This window comes from Triplophysa dalaica, chromosome 11 (genome assembly GCF_015846415.1).
Source record: "Triplophysa dalaica isolate WHDGS20190420 chromosome 11, ASM1584641v1, whole genome shotgun sequence".
NCBI classification, from domain to species: Eukaryota; Metazoa; Chordata; class Actinopteri; order Cypriniformes; family Nemacheilidae; genus Triplophysa; species Triplophysa dalaica.
Window position 1 is genome coordinate 22,952,940 of NC_079552.1, and position 15,048 is coordinate 22,967,987.

The 15,048-nt window shown below is 41.4% G+C and overlaps 1 protein-coding gene across 2 annotated transcripts in view; it reads right to left on the reverse strand.

The window, feature by feature from the left end:
• The window catches only part of plpp4 (phospholipid phosphatase 4), an 85,694-nt gene extending 72,231 nt beyond the window's left edge, over positions 1 to 13,463 (reverse strand). For both annotated transcript variants that reach the window (XM_056760891.1, XM_056760890.1), the window contains exon 1: positions 13,235 to 13,463. In XM_056760891.1, the coding sequence (XP_056616869.1) occupies positions 13,235 to 13,323 (89 nt within the window). In that variant the 5' untranslated portion in view covers positions 13,324 to 13,463. The remainder of the gene's footprint in view (positions 1 to 13,234) is intronic.
• Between the last annotated feature and the right edge of the window lie 1,585 nt (positions 13,464 to 15,048).

The window sequence follows — 15,048 nt, forward strand, 5'->3', positions numbered from 1 at the left end:
CGGTTGCGACCTCTCCCAGACCCAAGACCAAAAAGGAGGTGAGGCAGTTCCTAGGGCTGGAGGGATAATATAGAAGGTTTGTACCTAATTGTACCTCACCAGTCTGCTGACTGACCTCACTAAAAAGGAGGGACTAGATCCTGTGCAGTGGATGGAGCAGTGCCAGCAGGCTTCACCCAATTGAACGCTGCTCTATGTGGCGGCCCGTTATTGCAGTCTCCTGACTCCTCTACCCCCTTTCTTTTGCAGACCAACACATCGGATAGGGGCCTGGGGGCGGTGCTAGCCCAGGAGGTAGAGGGTAAGGAACGGCCGGTGCTGTACATCAGTCATAAGCTCTCAAAGAGAGAGATGATGTACAGCACCACTGAGAATGTTTAGCTATTAAATGGGCCGTCCTCACAGGGGTGAAGCGGTGCATATTCCGACCACTCCAGAAGACATTGTGAAAGGAGAAATCAAAGTCTACCTGTCTCTGTCCCCAATTCAAGCAGAAAATTATCCACTGGTGTGGTGGAGGGGCCATGCATCAGAGCTACCTCATCTTGCCCATCTTGCCATGGTTGCCAAGAAGCTTCTGTGCATCCCAGCAACCAGGGTGCCATCAGAGAAAGTGTTTAGTGCCAGCGGGTATATTGTCTCCCCCAAAAAGAGCACTACTTAAACCCCTTGTGGATTAACCCCTTCTGTTTATGTCTTTTTCTGTTCGTGTCTTTTTCCTTGTTCACTTGTATTAAACTCTGGACATGGATCCTAACATGTCTCCAGACCAGACCCTGTTTCATTACAACACCTCTGAAACTTGCGCGTTTATAGAGTATCGATACCAAATGGAAGGCATCAAGGTACTTTTCTATAGTATCGATGTGTCGTGGTCGTGCAACACTCATATTCATCGCCATCAACAGCAACACTTCCTGTACAACTGGGGCCATGTAGCTTTTCATTTATCAACTGGATTAAAAAAGATATCAGCATGCATCTCATATTTTTATTACACTGTGCTCTATAAGCAAGGGTTGTGTTACAGCATTCTTAATCATGACTTATGGATAGAAAGTAAACTACTGTGATTTCAAAGAAATTTACAATTTTGACAATATGTTACTAGAACTATTTATGGAATTATCCACACTAACAGTATTGTGCAGATAAATGACCATAATAAAGTATTCTGCACTCCTACCTGTATGCAAACAAGAATATTTTTCTGGTCTGTTCTTTACAATGCTATCAAATGCATTTAGAAGACTTGAGATACAGCACACAAATCATGAGTACTTATTATATGAACCTTAAAATTAAGTGTCAGGTATCTTCTATGTTCACTGTATACTGTAGAAAATAGTTTTATAGACTTTTCTCGAAGTATCTTACTTTAAGATCGTTTTCATGCAAATGTGTTGTTTCCTTAATGAACTTTTAACGATCAGCAGCATTCAGAATGCATGTCTCCTCCTAATGGCTGATTTCTCAAGGCACAACCAATCTAGGCCAGGCTTTGGAATCACAGACAGACAGCAGATGTTGTGCTTAGCGGCCAGCTTTCATTGTCATGGACTCATATTGAGAGGACAATGAGTAGTTTCACAGGATTTCTGGCTGCAGCAGACAAAACCTGGCAGTTATAAAATAATCAATGGCCAGGAACGATAGCAGGTATAACACAAACACCTGCAAATTCAGTTTACCATATCTGCTCACAAGAAAAGAGAGCCACTATTTTGTCAATGGGGAGCGTGTAAAAAAAAATCTGGATGGTTCCGCATGCCAGTTACTAGGTATACTTGGTGGTTGCTAGGGGAGTACTACTGTAGGTGAGTACTGTGAAATCCACCCAAGGTTCTAGTATATTCGAGCCTCTAGATACAGTATGTCCATGTAAATGCCATTTTAACATATGTATGCCTATTTATCAGGGGTGTGACAAGACAATTTTCCCACGAGACGAGACATGAAAAGATTTTTTGACTTTTTTAAAGAAATCCGTGATGAAATGTATAGGGAAAATAGTATTTTAATCACCTTAAAATCACAAAAATGCAAAAAATGTTGGCATTTTAAAATCAACTCTTTATTTATGAAACAAATGAAACTTCTAATTTAAGGCATTATATTATGCAGTAATCAGGTCCGCCCCAAGCCTTTACGGGGACTTAAACAGAATTTCATTTGGGGGCCACTCTAATAAAATGGACTATTCCAAGTCATCGCTTGATTATTCACAATATAAATCTAACACTACCAATTCTCTTAGCTGTAGCTGTGTTGGGAATGTAAGAATTCCATAAAAACAAAAACACATTAACCTTGCATTACAAGTTTCACGAATACTCCTCGCAGATAATAAGTACTGATAATAAGGGATGGATAGTATGCGTATTTGACCCACCCCTGTCCGGGGAGAGGGCCCTGGGCCAGGTATGTACCATGATTCATGTTGTTTTCTCCTAGTTAAACTGCGTTAAAAACAGGCTGATGTTAAGGTAGAGGGATGCTGCGAATTGATAAAACCATTACTTCCAATTTTAGGTGAACTGTCCCTTTAAATTTTGAGCACAGACGATACAGGGACTAATTAAAAGGTCGTAGAATTTATTGTTAAATGGATTTAACAATTTCCAAAAAAAAGTTATTTTAAAAATCTTTTTATTCATAACCTATAAACACACCTTCAAAGCCACACAGATAGTCCTTTTAGTGTGAGGATGATTTCATATTTTTTACTTATTTGATACGGTGAGCTACAGACCGGAGACTTGGGATACATTTACATTTGGCATTAACATGCGATCTCGGTGATCCGAACAAGCAGATCGGATCTTCAGACAATCAGGACACAGCGCGTTTACACTTGTCAACATCAAGTGGCTTCCACATCCGGATCTCTATAGTTTCCCGCACATTATTTTAAAACACATGTAATTTAAAAATAGTCAACCTGTATAACGGGGAGGATGAGCATGTTACAGATACTATGGAATGTATCTGCTGCAGGCATGTTGAAATCGCGAGGCAGCGGTGTAAACCACGGTTAAAATAAGTAATGATCTTACATGTGAAAGTATAAGCAGAGGATGTTTCTCAAATTACACAAGCTTTTGTACTTAACCACTTCAGCCCTACCACATATTAAACACATTAAAGCTGTAGCAGGTTTCACTTGCGCACACACTCAGACTCTAACAGGTTTTTTAAACACGTCATTTTTTTATTCATGTCACAGCAAGAATTAATCACATAAGTAGTCCAAAGTGACTATATGATCAAAAGCGACCACTTACATCTCTTTCTTCTCTTTGGGTTGGTTTGGCTGAAAGTGAAGGCGCGTTTCTTTGGTTTGCGCCCCAAATAGCGTGTTTACTGACATCAGGAACATTATGCAAACTTGTTTCTGTGTGTAAATGATCAATACGGTGGCTTCAGAGCTCCGTTTAAGCTGCGTGGCTGCTGCTTCTGTCTTCCGATGATGATACGAGACACGTTAGCAGCCCTCGAGACAGCGGGAAAACGGAGAGTATATAACACGGCAGGCTATACAGTAAATACCCTTCAAACAAACACACACATATGTTAGAAAAAAGCTGGTATAGTGTTGCTATTCTGTGAAATGCTGCATTTAAAAACACAGCTGAAGCGGTGTTTGCGATTAAAACCCATTTGTGGCAGTCACAAATAGCATATGTGATGATAAAGCTGAAGTGATCAAGTAAAACATCTTGTGCTATTTTACTGTTGGTTGCAAATAATGATACACTGTTATAAAGTATCCACGGTCATCCACTGTTCTCAATCTGGTGCACTTGCACCCCATGGCTGGTCACTTCGGAGCCCAGAACACCCTACAGAGAGTGCGGGACCGGTTTCACTGCCCAGGAATCGACGCAGAGTTAAAGAGATTCCGCCAAAGCTGCCCCAAATGTCAGCGGACCTCCCTGCAACATCCTCCCCCAGCCCGCTAATTCCAATGCCCATCGTCGAGGTACCTTTCGGTCGCATTGGCATGGATCTGGTAGGGCCGTTGCCGAATTCTGCCCGGGGCCATGAACATATCCTCGTCATAGTGGACTACGCCACCCACTACCCAGAGGCCATCCCACTCCGCAAGGCTACCGCCAAAAACATGGGGAAGGAGCTGTTCCTGAAGTTTAGCCGGGTGGGCATTCCCACAGAGATTCTGACGAACCAGGGGACTCCATTCATATCCCGGCTGATGGCAGACCTCTGCCTATTTCTTCAGGTAAAGCAGCTCTGCACCTCCGTCTATCACCCCCAGACGGACGGGCTAGTGGAGCACTTCAACCAAAGCTGAAGAGGATGCAACTCAGGGTAGTTGCCGAAGATGGGTGTGACTGGGACCTCATGTTACCATACGTTATGTTCGGGATCCGGGAAGTGTCCAAGGCATCTACAGGATTCACCACATTCGAGTTGCTGTTCGGCCGTCAACCCAGAGTGTGACGGGTTGCATGTAGGGGGAACCGAACCCGGATTCCTGGCATTCAAAGTGTCAGGTATAACTCACTGAGCTAGTCCCAAGGGTTTAAACCCAATCGCAGAAGATCATAGAGTCAAGAGGCTTTAGTGATCAAAAATTAAAAAAAACTTTACTTTTTAGACAAAAAGTTAAAAAATTTGGCAAGCTGTGCTTCCGATACACAAAAGTAGACTTGAGGGTCTAAACTCAACATAAGAACACTTAACTTCAAAACTGCTCAACAGCGGGAAATAAGGCATAAACGGTTCAATACTGAACACAAAGGCAGAGAACAAACAGACTTATAAAGGGTCAAACACAGGTGTAGATAATTCGGTGATGATGCGGTTTTGAATGAGGCAATGTTGAACTCTACAGGCCTGGAGCAACCGGAGTCCATAATGTGGGTTCCATCCAGTATTCTGAAACATCTGGCAGGAGGTTCAGGGAGAGCGACCCCTGCAGGCCAGGATGAACAAATAGTCCTCAAAGAACAGACACGTTATACAGAGGGCTGCTGAATGTGCCAAAAGAAGCCTGGGAACAGCAGCCTGTTGCCCATAGAACGGTGATCGAACACATAAAGGAGATGAGAGAGAGTATCGATCGGATAATGCCTCTAGAAAAGGAGCATCTAACAGAGTCCAAGCGTGTTCAGCAGGTGATACGACCGACCGGCCCAGGGACGAGAATTACAACCCAGCGAGTGAGTGCTCGTCCTCGTAACCATCGCTACATCCTAGTTCCTAGCGTCATGGAAAGGTCCCTACACCATCACGGAAAGAGTGGGGAAGGTCACGTACTGAGTCCGTCAGGCGGGATGGTTCTCAAACCAGATAACACTCAAGTTCTGCAATGACTTCTGGAAACTCAACGAAGTCTCCTCTTTCAACAGGTACCCCAGGCCCCGGGTGGATGAACTGCTAGACCGTATAGGCAGGGCACGATCCATTTCTACGTTGGACCTCACCAAGGGATCCGAAGTCACCCAAAGCCAAGGAAAAGACGGCTTTCAGTACGCCAAGTGGTTATTGGCAACAATGTTCCAAAGGATGATGGACATTCTACTCCGGAGGGTGCTAGATGAGCTACGCCGGGCTGGACTCACAGCCAACACAAAGAAATGCTACCTAGGACTAACCGAGGCAAAGGACCTGGGATACCAAATCGGTCATTGACTAATCAAGCCCCAACCAAAGAAGGTAAAAGCCATCCGGACGGCTGCCCGGCCAACCACCAAGAGCCAGGTAAGAGCATTTCTAGGGTGTCGTGAAGGGTCCTACACGCACCTGATTTCAGCTGCCCATTCATCCTACAACCGTCCTCTCCCAAGTGTTGAATGGAGTAGAACACTTGGTGTCCTACATCAGCCGGAAGTGGACCCCGCAGAGACTAGGTATGCCCGGTGGAAAAAGAGCCTCTGGAGGTGAAGGGACGTAGCTTCACCCTGATCACAGATCATGCCCCGTTACAGTGAATGGCGAAGGCAAAGGACACCAATGCTTGGGTGACATGCTGGTTCCTCGCACTCCAGGACTGCCACTTCAAGATACAACATCGAGCCGGAACCACAAATGGCAACGCGGAGGTTTTTTTTAAGAATGTGCTGGCTGGCAAGGTCTGTCAGGTAACACTACCCTCCCACCCCTACTGTCTGTCTCCCCAATGTTTAGAAGCAGTCCCAATACCAGGTCAACGCTGGGGGGAGGGAGTGTGGCGAGGGTACAGATCCAGGATCAGGCTGAATTACAACACAGGACAATCTACCCTGACAAGGAAGGAAGACACCAGAGCACCATCACATTTGCACGTTTGTAAATAAAACTTTCCCTCCGGGTTGCTTACATCAGCTGTCTTGTGTCAGTGCATTCTCTTACCGTGCCAGAGTTGTCAAACATTTCTATCATTAAACACTAAACAGTAGTAAAATATTGAATGTTTAGTTTTTACTTACAGTATTTTGTGTGTTGTGTAGCACTGCTTCAGCCAACCTACAGTATATATAAAACAGAATGCAAAGGGAGAGTGCCTAAGCGAACAATGCGTTCATCATCTCAGTGCAACGACGTGAGAACAGCCTTCAGGAGAGTGAATACTTGGAAAGCAGCAGGACCTGACAGGATCACAGGTCAGTTACTGAGAGCCTGCGCTGACCTCTCCCTGGAACTGTCAGAGTTGGGAATCGAGCTCGGGTCTCTGGCGTGAAAGTCTAAGATTCCCCCACTGAGCCACAGGAGAGGTATGAACCCAAATGCAGGCAGTCAACTTGGTGTAGTTTTAACAGATATTTATTTACAACAAAAAGAAGACAAAAGACGCAAAATAAAACCCACAATGGGGAAAACCAAAACAGGATGACATATAAATAAACAAGGACAGTGACTAACTAGACTAGAACAAATAACACTGGAAACAAAACACTAAACTGACACTTAGTATAACTCGAGGACAGGAACAAGGTAACAAGGTAACAAGGCATGTACATTCAAGGAACAGGAACGAGGGACATCAAACAGGCTAGGTAAGATGTACAACGAACAGCATACAATGAATCAGGGGGAATTTCAAGGGGAACAAACACAGGATAATTGGTAGGGACCAGGTGACACAGATCAAACACTAAGGGAAAGCTAACGATACAGAAAGGGCGGGAACAGACGAGACTTGGGGAGAGAGTATGGAAACCCAAAAGGCCAAATACGTCTCTCACCACAAAAAAACAAAGGATCCTGTATGATTCCACCTCAAGACCAAGAATTACCTAACAAGAAGAGGTGGAATCATGACAGGAACAGTCTGTAATCCCCTTTAAATAGTCCATCATTGATCCTGTCCCAAAGAAACCCCGAAAGAAACATCCAGAGAGGATGAAATCACACACCTCCATCACACAGCCCTGAACAATATGGACAACAGAATAGGGAATTACGTTAAAATTCTGTTCGTCGACTACGGTTCAACATTTAACACCATAATTCCCTCCATTCTCACCTCCAAGCTGGAAGTACTGGGACTGAGCCCATTGCTTTATTGCTGGATCTCTAACTTCCAGACAGACCGTAAGCACTATATGAGTGGGCAAACACATCTCACCTACCCTCACCCTCAGCACTGGAGTCCCCCAAGGTTGCGTTTTGAGCCCCCTGTTGTACTCACTGTACACATACAACTGTGTAGCCACTTCCAACTCAACCACCATTGTCAAGTTTGCTGACGATAGGGTTGTGGTGGGCCTGACCTCAAAAAACGACGATTTGGCTTACCTTGAGGAGATCACTAACCTGGAGACATGAAATTAATCTCCACCTTAGCAAGACAAAGGAGATGATAGTGGGCTTGAGTACAAAGCAGGAGAGGACAAACTATCAACCAATCATGATCAACGGGAATCCAGTGGAGAGAGTAGACAGTTTACAATATTTTGGAGTTTACATCTCACAGAACCTGTCATGGTCAAGGCCCGGCAGCGTCTTTTCTACCTCAGACAACTAGAGGCCTATAAACTGCCCTCTCAGATGCTCAGGACTTTTTACAGCTGCACCGTTGAGAGCATCCTGACAGTAAACATCACAGCCTGGTTCGGGAACAGCACCCAGCAGGACAGACGAGTTCTCCAGAGGGTAGTGCGATGAGCTGAGCATTCCATCCGAACTGAGCTTCTTGACATGCACACCATCTACACTAGAGGGTGCTTGACCAAGGCCAGGAGGATAGTGAAAGACCTCAATCATCCCAGCAATGGACTCTTCTCTCTGTTGCAGTTAGGTAAAGCGCTTCCGCTCCTTGAAGGCAAATACAGAGAGAATGAGGAGGAGCTTCTTCCCTATTCTATCCGGGCCCTAAACAAGAACTCTCCTGCGTAAAATACACTCATACGACAACAGGACGTTTTTTCACATACCTGTGAGGTGGATGGATTATCTCGGCAAAAGTGCTCCCTAACACAGATTTAGATATTCTTGAACAATATTGGAGAGACATGGGACTTTTGTGCACATAGAAAAAGTCTTATATCTTTAAATTCAGCTCATGAAAAATGGGGGCAAAAACAAAAGTGCAACGTTTATCAATTTGGTCAGTGTAGTTTAACCTCACTTCCTTTTCTATCTCCTTTCTACTCTATTTGGACAGTTTCGAAAAAACATTTCACTGCATGTCATACTATGTATGGTTTTGTATGTGACAAATAAACATTGAACTTGAACTACCTGTGGTACAGGCAACTGCTATTAAGCCGTGCAGTACACGTAAACACTAGTGATTATGCTAGAGGCACTGCAAAAGAGGCAAGAGACACGCACAAACATGGAAACCTGTCTGTCTACCTCATCTTTACATAGAAAAACTGTGTGAAAGTAGCTTCCGTAGGATGGGAAAACACATTGTCTATGAATGGCCATGCCATCACTGTAGCTTACAGCACATATGTATGAGAAAAAGGTCACACCACAAAAAAATGCACTTACACATATCTGATCCCAAACATATTTTGAGGTTGCACAGCTTGAATTTAGGAAGCATATGCGACTAAAATGGTGGTAATTTCCAGCCCTGATCTCCATCATGGAAAACGTTCGAGGATATTGTGACACAGAGGATCTCAAGAGATCTTGTGGCACAAGATCTCGTCACACTTCTACTATTTATCATAAAACAGGTGAACTAATAAATCCAGTCAATTAGAAAACTAACATCACATGTTGTCTTAATCAAGCCATGAGGTATCATTTATATCCAACACGCATAGTGGTGCATATACAATAATTAATATAATGTATTACAGAAAACAAATGCCTGTTTTAAGAGAAAAACACCCAATTAAGAAACTTCTTTCATCATTGACTCATGTTTTTCAAAACCTGTATGACTTTCTGTCTTCTGCAAAGCACAAAAGAAGATTGTTGTTTTTTCCCAGTCTGATTCCCCGGTCCTTGTTGTCTTTGTGTCTGTGTATGTGTGTTGTTGTGACGAGCACATGTTTTTGTTTAGACAGTTCGCCATGTGCTCGTTGTCAGCGTTGCTTTGCCTCTCCCGTCTCATTCATTACCTCATTGCCTCCGCACCAGTTTTTTCTTTTTCCCAATTTTCCATCGTATCTTGTCAGATCGTTTTGGATAATCCCCACTCTGACTGCCACAGTTTTCGCAAGTAATCTTGGTAATATTCTCTTGTCTTTTCGTGGTAAGCCTCCAGTGCCATAGACTGTTCCTGTTCCTGTGCTCTTACCCTCTACTCTCTGCAGTCCTCCCACTGGCACCCCAGGCTCCACGGCTTGTAGTTCACCCTAGGGTTAATCTCCTCTATGATGCAGCAGAGTTTGTCTCCAGCTGCCGCTACCCGGGTGGCCTCTGTAGCCACTGCTGTGCCTCCTGCTCCTGATTCCAACAACCCATCGGTCTATGATGGCGATCCAAATTCCTGTCAGGCATTCCTTTCACAGTGTGCATTGGTGTTTTCTCTCCAACCTCGTCGCCATGCCTCAGAGGAAGCCAACTTATGTTGTCATTCTCCTTTTCGATCATGCTCCAACTTCAAAGAATTGCACTTGGAGATGGCTACATAGTTCGATATGTTGGCCCGGGGAGATGAAGTGGCTGCTCAGCTGTCCCGGCTCACAGCGGAATGGAACTCCGTCACGGACTATGCCATCAGATTTCACATTCTTGCCGCAGTTTACGACTGGAACAAAGGGGCGTCGCGTTGTACGCTTCCTTGAGGGTTTGAACAGTGCCTTCACAGATGAGCTCGCTACCTTTGATACTCCCTGGGACCTAGAGACTCTCATCAATCTCGCTGGAAGGGAGCCTCTTTCGCCATCGCCATGGCCTTCTTTTGTGTTCCACTGAAGATAGAGTCACAAACAGGTTTTGAACAACATAAGGGTGAAGAAATGGTGACAGAATTTGACACTGTACAATAAGGTGCTATTTGTAAACAATTAGTTTATGTATAAGCTAACATGAAGTAACAATGAACAATACTTCTACAGCAATTATTCATTTTAATTCATGTTAATTTCAGCATTTACAAATACATTATTAAAATCTAACGTTTTCACTGTTAACATTAGTTTATGCATCATGAACTAACATGTATAACTGGGTGACATTTCAGTATAGGGACCAATTCTCACTATTAACAAGTTGTTATTAGCATGCCTATTATTAGCATATTGGCTGTTTATTAGATTAGATTAGATTAGATTAGATTCAATTTTATTGTCATAACACATATACAGGTACAGTGTAACGAAATGTAGTTTAGGTCTAACCAGAAGTGCAATTAGCAAGTGCAGATATACAGTGTGAATAAATACAGAATACAATATTAGGAAAATAATTTACGTTGGGCATGTACTATGAAAATATGACAATCGGTATGTACTATGAACAATATATACAGAAGGCTATATACTGTGAACATTAATGTACAGGAGGTTATGAACAGATAACAATATAGACTATACAATAGTGCAAGTGACTTGAGTGTGCATTAGTTACAGACATTAGCTATTAAAGTTACAGTGCAGTAGATGAGTTAATGTGGTTATTAAAGGTACGGTGCAATACATGAGTAGATGCAGATATACAGTTACAGTGCAGTAGATGAGTTAATGCAGTTATTAAAGTTACAGTGCAGTAGATGAGTTAATGTGGTTATTAAAGGTACGGTGCAATACATGAGTAGATGCAGATATACAGTTACAGTGCAGTAGATGAGTTAATGCAGTTATTAAAGTTACAGTGCAGTAGATGAGTTAATGTGGTTATTAAAGGTACGGTGCAATACATGAGTAGATGCAGATATACAGTCACAGTGCAGTAGATGAGTTAATGCAGTTATTGAAGTTATAGTGCAATAGATGAGTAGATGCAGTTAGTTATGCGATAGATGAAATAATGCAATAGATGAGTTACAGTGCAGTAGGTGAGTTAGTGCAGTTATTAAAGTTACAGTGCAGTAGACGAGTTAATGCAGTTATTAAGGTTACAGTGAAGTAGATGAGTTAATGCAGTTATTAAGGTTACAGTGAAGTAGATGAGTTAATGCAGTTATGAAAGTTACAGTGCAGTTTATTAGTAGTAATATAAGCAGACATGACCACACTCTACATTCCTAATCCTATCCAATACCTAAACCAAATAACTACCTTACTAACTATTAATAAGCAACAAATTAAGTCATAGTCAATGGTTTGTTAATAGCGTTTAATAGTTAATACCTATACTGAAGTGTGACCTGTAATGGTATTGACGTGAACTAACTTTAACAAGGATTAATAATGCAAAAAAATTATTTGATAGATTAATTGTTTATTGATAGCTAATGTAAGCTAATCCATTTACTAATATTAATTATTAGCACCTTATTGTACACCTTATTGTACAGCGTTTATTTTTGGGTGAACTGTGGTTGATACACCACTAATAATTCTTACCAACATCTGCCATTCAGTGCAGACTCTGAAATGTGTGCACCCTAGAAATACACACACAAGCACACACACTTCCAAATCTTCCTCATTAAATTGCAACATCACAAAATACTTGCAAGAAGCAAGCAAGAACCGATTTGTTTATCTAGACATTTTAAAGGCGAGAGCTGAATACATTTCTGTGAGCAGACAGTACATTTTTACAGGGATCGAAAATTCTTTCGGGTGACAGGGTACTCCTATCAAAAATAACAAAGATTAATGATAAGCAAGTCTCACCCCTTATGTCTTAATGAAAGCCCCAAGCCATCTCGTTTCATTATGGGCTATATATCATCGCAGTAAGTCATCTGATTAAGAAATCAGCTCTTGCTATCACACACAGCTTTACAATGAATTCATTAGCCAACAGAGAGAAACAGTTTTGAGAAATACAGCCTTGTTGTGTTTTTCCTATCAAACATTTATGAATAGACTTGGCAAACCTTTACCTGTTTGCACTTTAATTACCTCATCTTACTCTTTCTGCACCTCCTGTGTCCATTGCTTTCTTTTTCAACACAACACATTCAAAAAAGCCCCAATCTCCTTGGTAACGCTTTATTTTAAACAAAGGTATTCTACATCAATTATGATGCATTAATAACGTCTTAAATACACACTGTAATGCATTATACATTCATATCAAATACATTCAAGTAGTCTACTCGCTATAATCATGAATACCCTATTATATAGGCTACATGATTACACACAATATAAGAAATCGTGTGTCCTAAATGTGTAACTATGAATAGGTGAGAATTATTATGTAATATAACTGTGGGTACAGTCATTAACAAGAACATTCACTGATTGTAAGCTGATACTGACTGCATTCAGAAAACCTCAAACTGCGCATTCACGATATTCAAATAAACTCAAAATGCATCGGTATATTTCCATATAAGAAAAAGCTTTCTGATAAGACGGTATCAAAACTTCAAGCCTCGAGAAGCATGTTGATCAAAAGGCTATCAGCATCAACGCCAATTGAATGACACAATTATTTAAAATCATCTTATAATATAGTATTTTGCTCCGCATTTACTATTGTACACACGGACATGTCGTTATGCATAGTGCATTACATTGTGCATGTCTGGCAATGCAAGAAGCATACAAAGACTCCAAAAGAACAGCCCTGTTATGTTTACTAAGATCAAATGTATGGGTTATGTATTTGAACTAACACGTTACACGTGTTATAGGCACATGCGAGAATGATTTATAATGTGCCAGCATATCGATGCGAATCTTCCGAATACAAGTAGCCTACTTACACAAAAACTCCAAAGAGCAGCACTCTGATGCCGATCTCCACCGCCACATCCCGCACGAATTTCCTTCTGTCTGGCGGAGACATCTTCATGTTTCACAGAGAAAGCACAATGAAAGATCAGGGAAGTCTGTGGCAGTGCACAGTTACTGGAGTGTGGAAGCAGCAGTCTGGTGTGTGATGTTCATTTGGACCCGATGATCAAATGTTGCACTCCATGTTAAGTACGCACGATTCGCACGACTCTGAAGGTGTGAACCAGACGATAGCTTTCGAACTAGGTAATAAGTCTCACTCACACTCTCTCTCTCTCTCTCTCTCTCTCCATTCAGATCCACAGTGGAAATAATATTGCTTTCTATTCCTTGTCTTATTAGTCATGATGAGCATCTTAAGCAGTAAAGCATCTCTACAACTATGCTGTTGTTGATGTAGCTTGTTAGTGAGAACAAAAAGCATTATTATATATGAAGACAGAGATATGAAGCCCAGCAGAATTGAACCTGCAGCCACAGCTTTGTTCCTACTTCATTCAACCTAATGAATATTTTATTCAATGTAAAACAGACTGTCTCCTTCCTGCTGTCAGCACAAAATGAGTCCTCTGGGCTTTAAAGGGAGACAAAGTAAATGTTAAGATGTAATCGTTTATCAGGTTCATGCATTATTTTATTTCCTCTTGTTCAATTGGTGAAGGCTAATATAAATTCAATTTTCTATTACCTTTCTGTCTCTTGCAGGAATGTGTCTTGCAGAGCCTCACTTATGACGAATATTTAAATTGCATTCTTGCTCCGATACACGATAACAGACAGATGTACAGAGTATTTTTTTGTGTAATTTCAATGGAATTAGTCATTAAATGAAATATTTCCTACTTATTTGAAACGAGCATTAATGAAACCCTTTCTCTAACAAAAGCCTGAAATCTAACAACATATGAAGCAAAAACTGGTTGTGCAAAAACTACTGAAAGAGATTGTACGAATTCATACACTGTTAAAAATTGCTGTTATTTTGCGTCTAAATTTTAACAGTATGATCCATTTATGGCCAAAAGAGTAATAGATTCAAATGAACTGAACAATTGCTGTTTTATTTACTTTTCATGGTGACATCGTAACAAAGGCAGTCCTTTCACTGCACCCAGACCTCAAATTATCTTCCAACATCTGATGTCTCTCTTTTCTGAGAACCAGGAAGGCCTGATCCTTTCGCAAATGTCAGTACATTTTTTGTTTATTTTCTGTTACATTGTAATTGTTCTGACAACCAAAACAGACCTCGTTTTGAAATTTAAAGATCCCATTCCCCGAAATTCTTTAAATCATCCTGGGTTGGAACAACAGGAGAATGATAACAAAATATAGATTTCTAGGGTAAGTTATTCCTTTAATCAATGTTTTAATGTTTAATTATGTCTCAGGGAAGAAGGATTGGTTATTGAAGTTACTGCTAGCACTTCAGAGAAATTAAGAAGAAGATTAGCCTATTGGCTCCTGGGATATTGGTGGTTCATAGGCCCCTGAGTAATGATGACTGAACCACACAGACATTATTTGTTAAAGGATTACACTAATTTCCTCATTGTTTCCAGAATGATTCATTGTAAAGCAAAAATGGGACACCACAGTTGTAAGTGATAGAAGAGTAATTGCGATGGCAATGCAGCAGTAGATTATAACTAGTCATGTGAGAAATATACCACCATGAATTTATCACCATAATTTTTGTTCATTTTCTCTGTTACCTTTTAATTTAAGACTTAATAATTTGGAACAGCTCATGTATTATATAAACACACACAGTTGTAAGAAA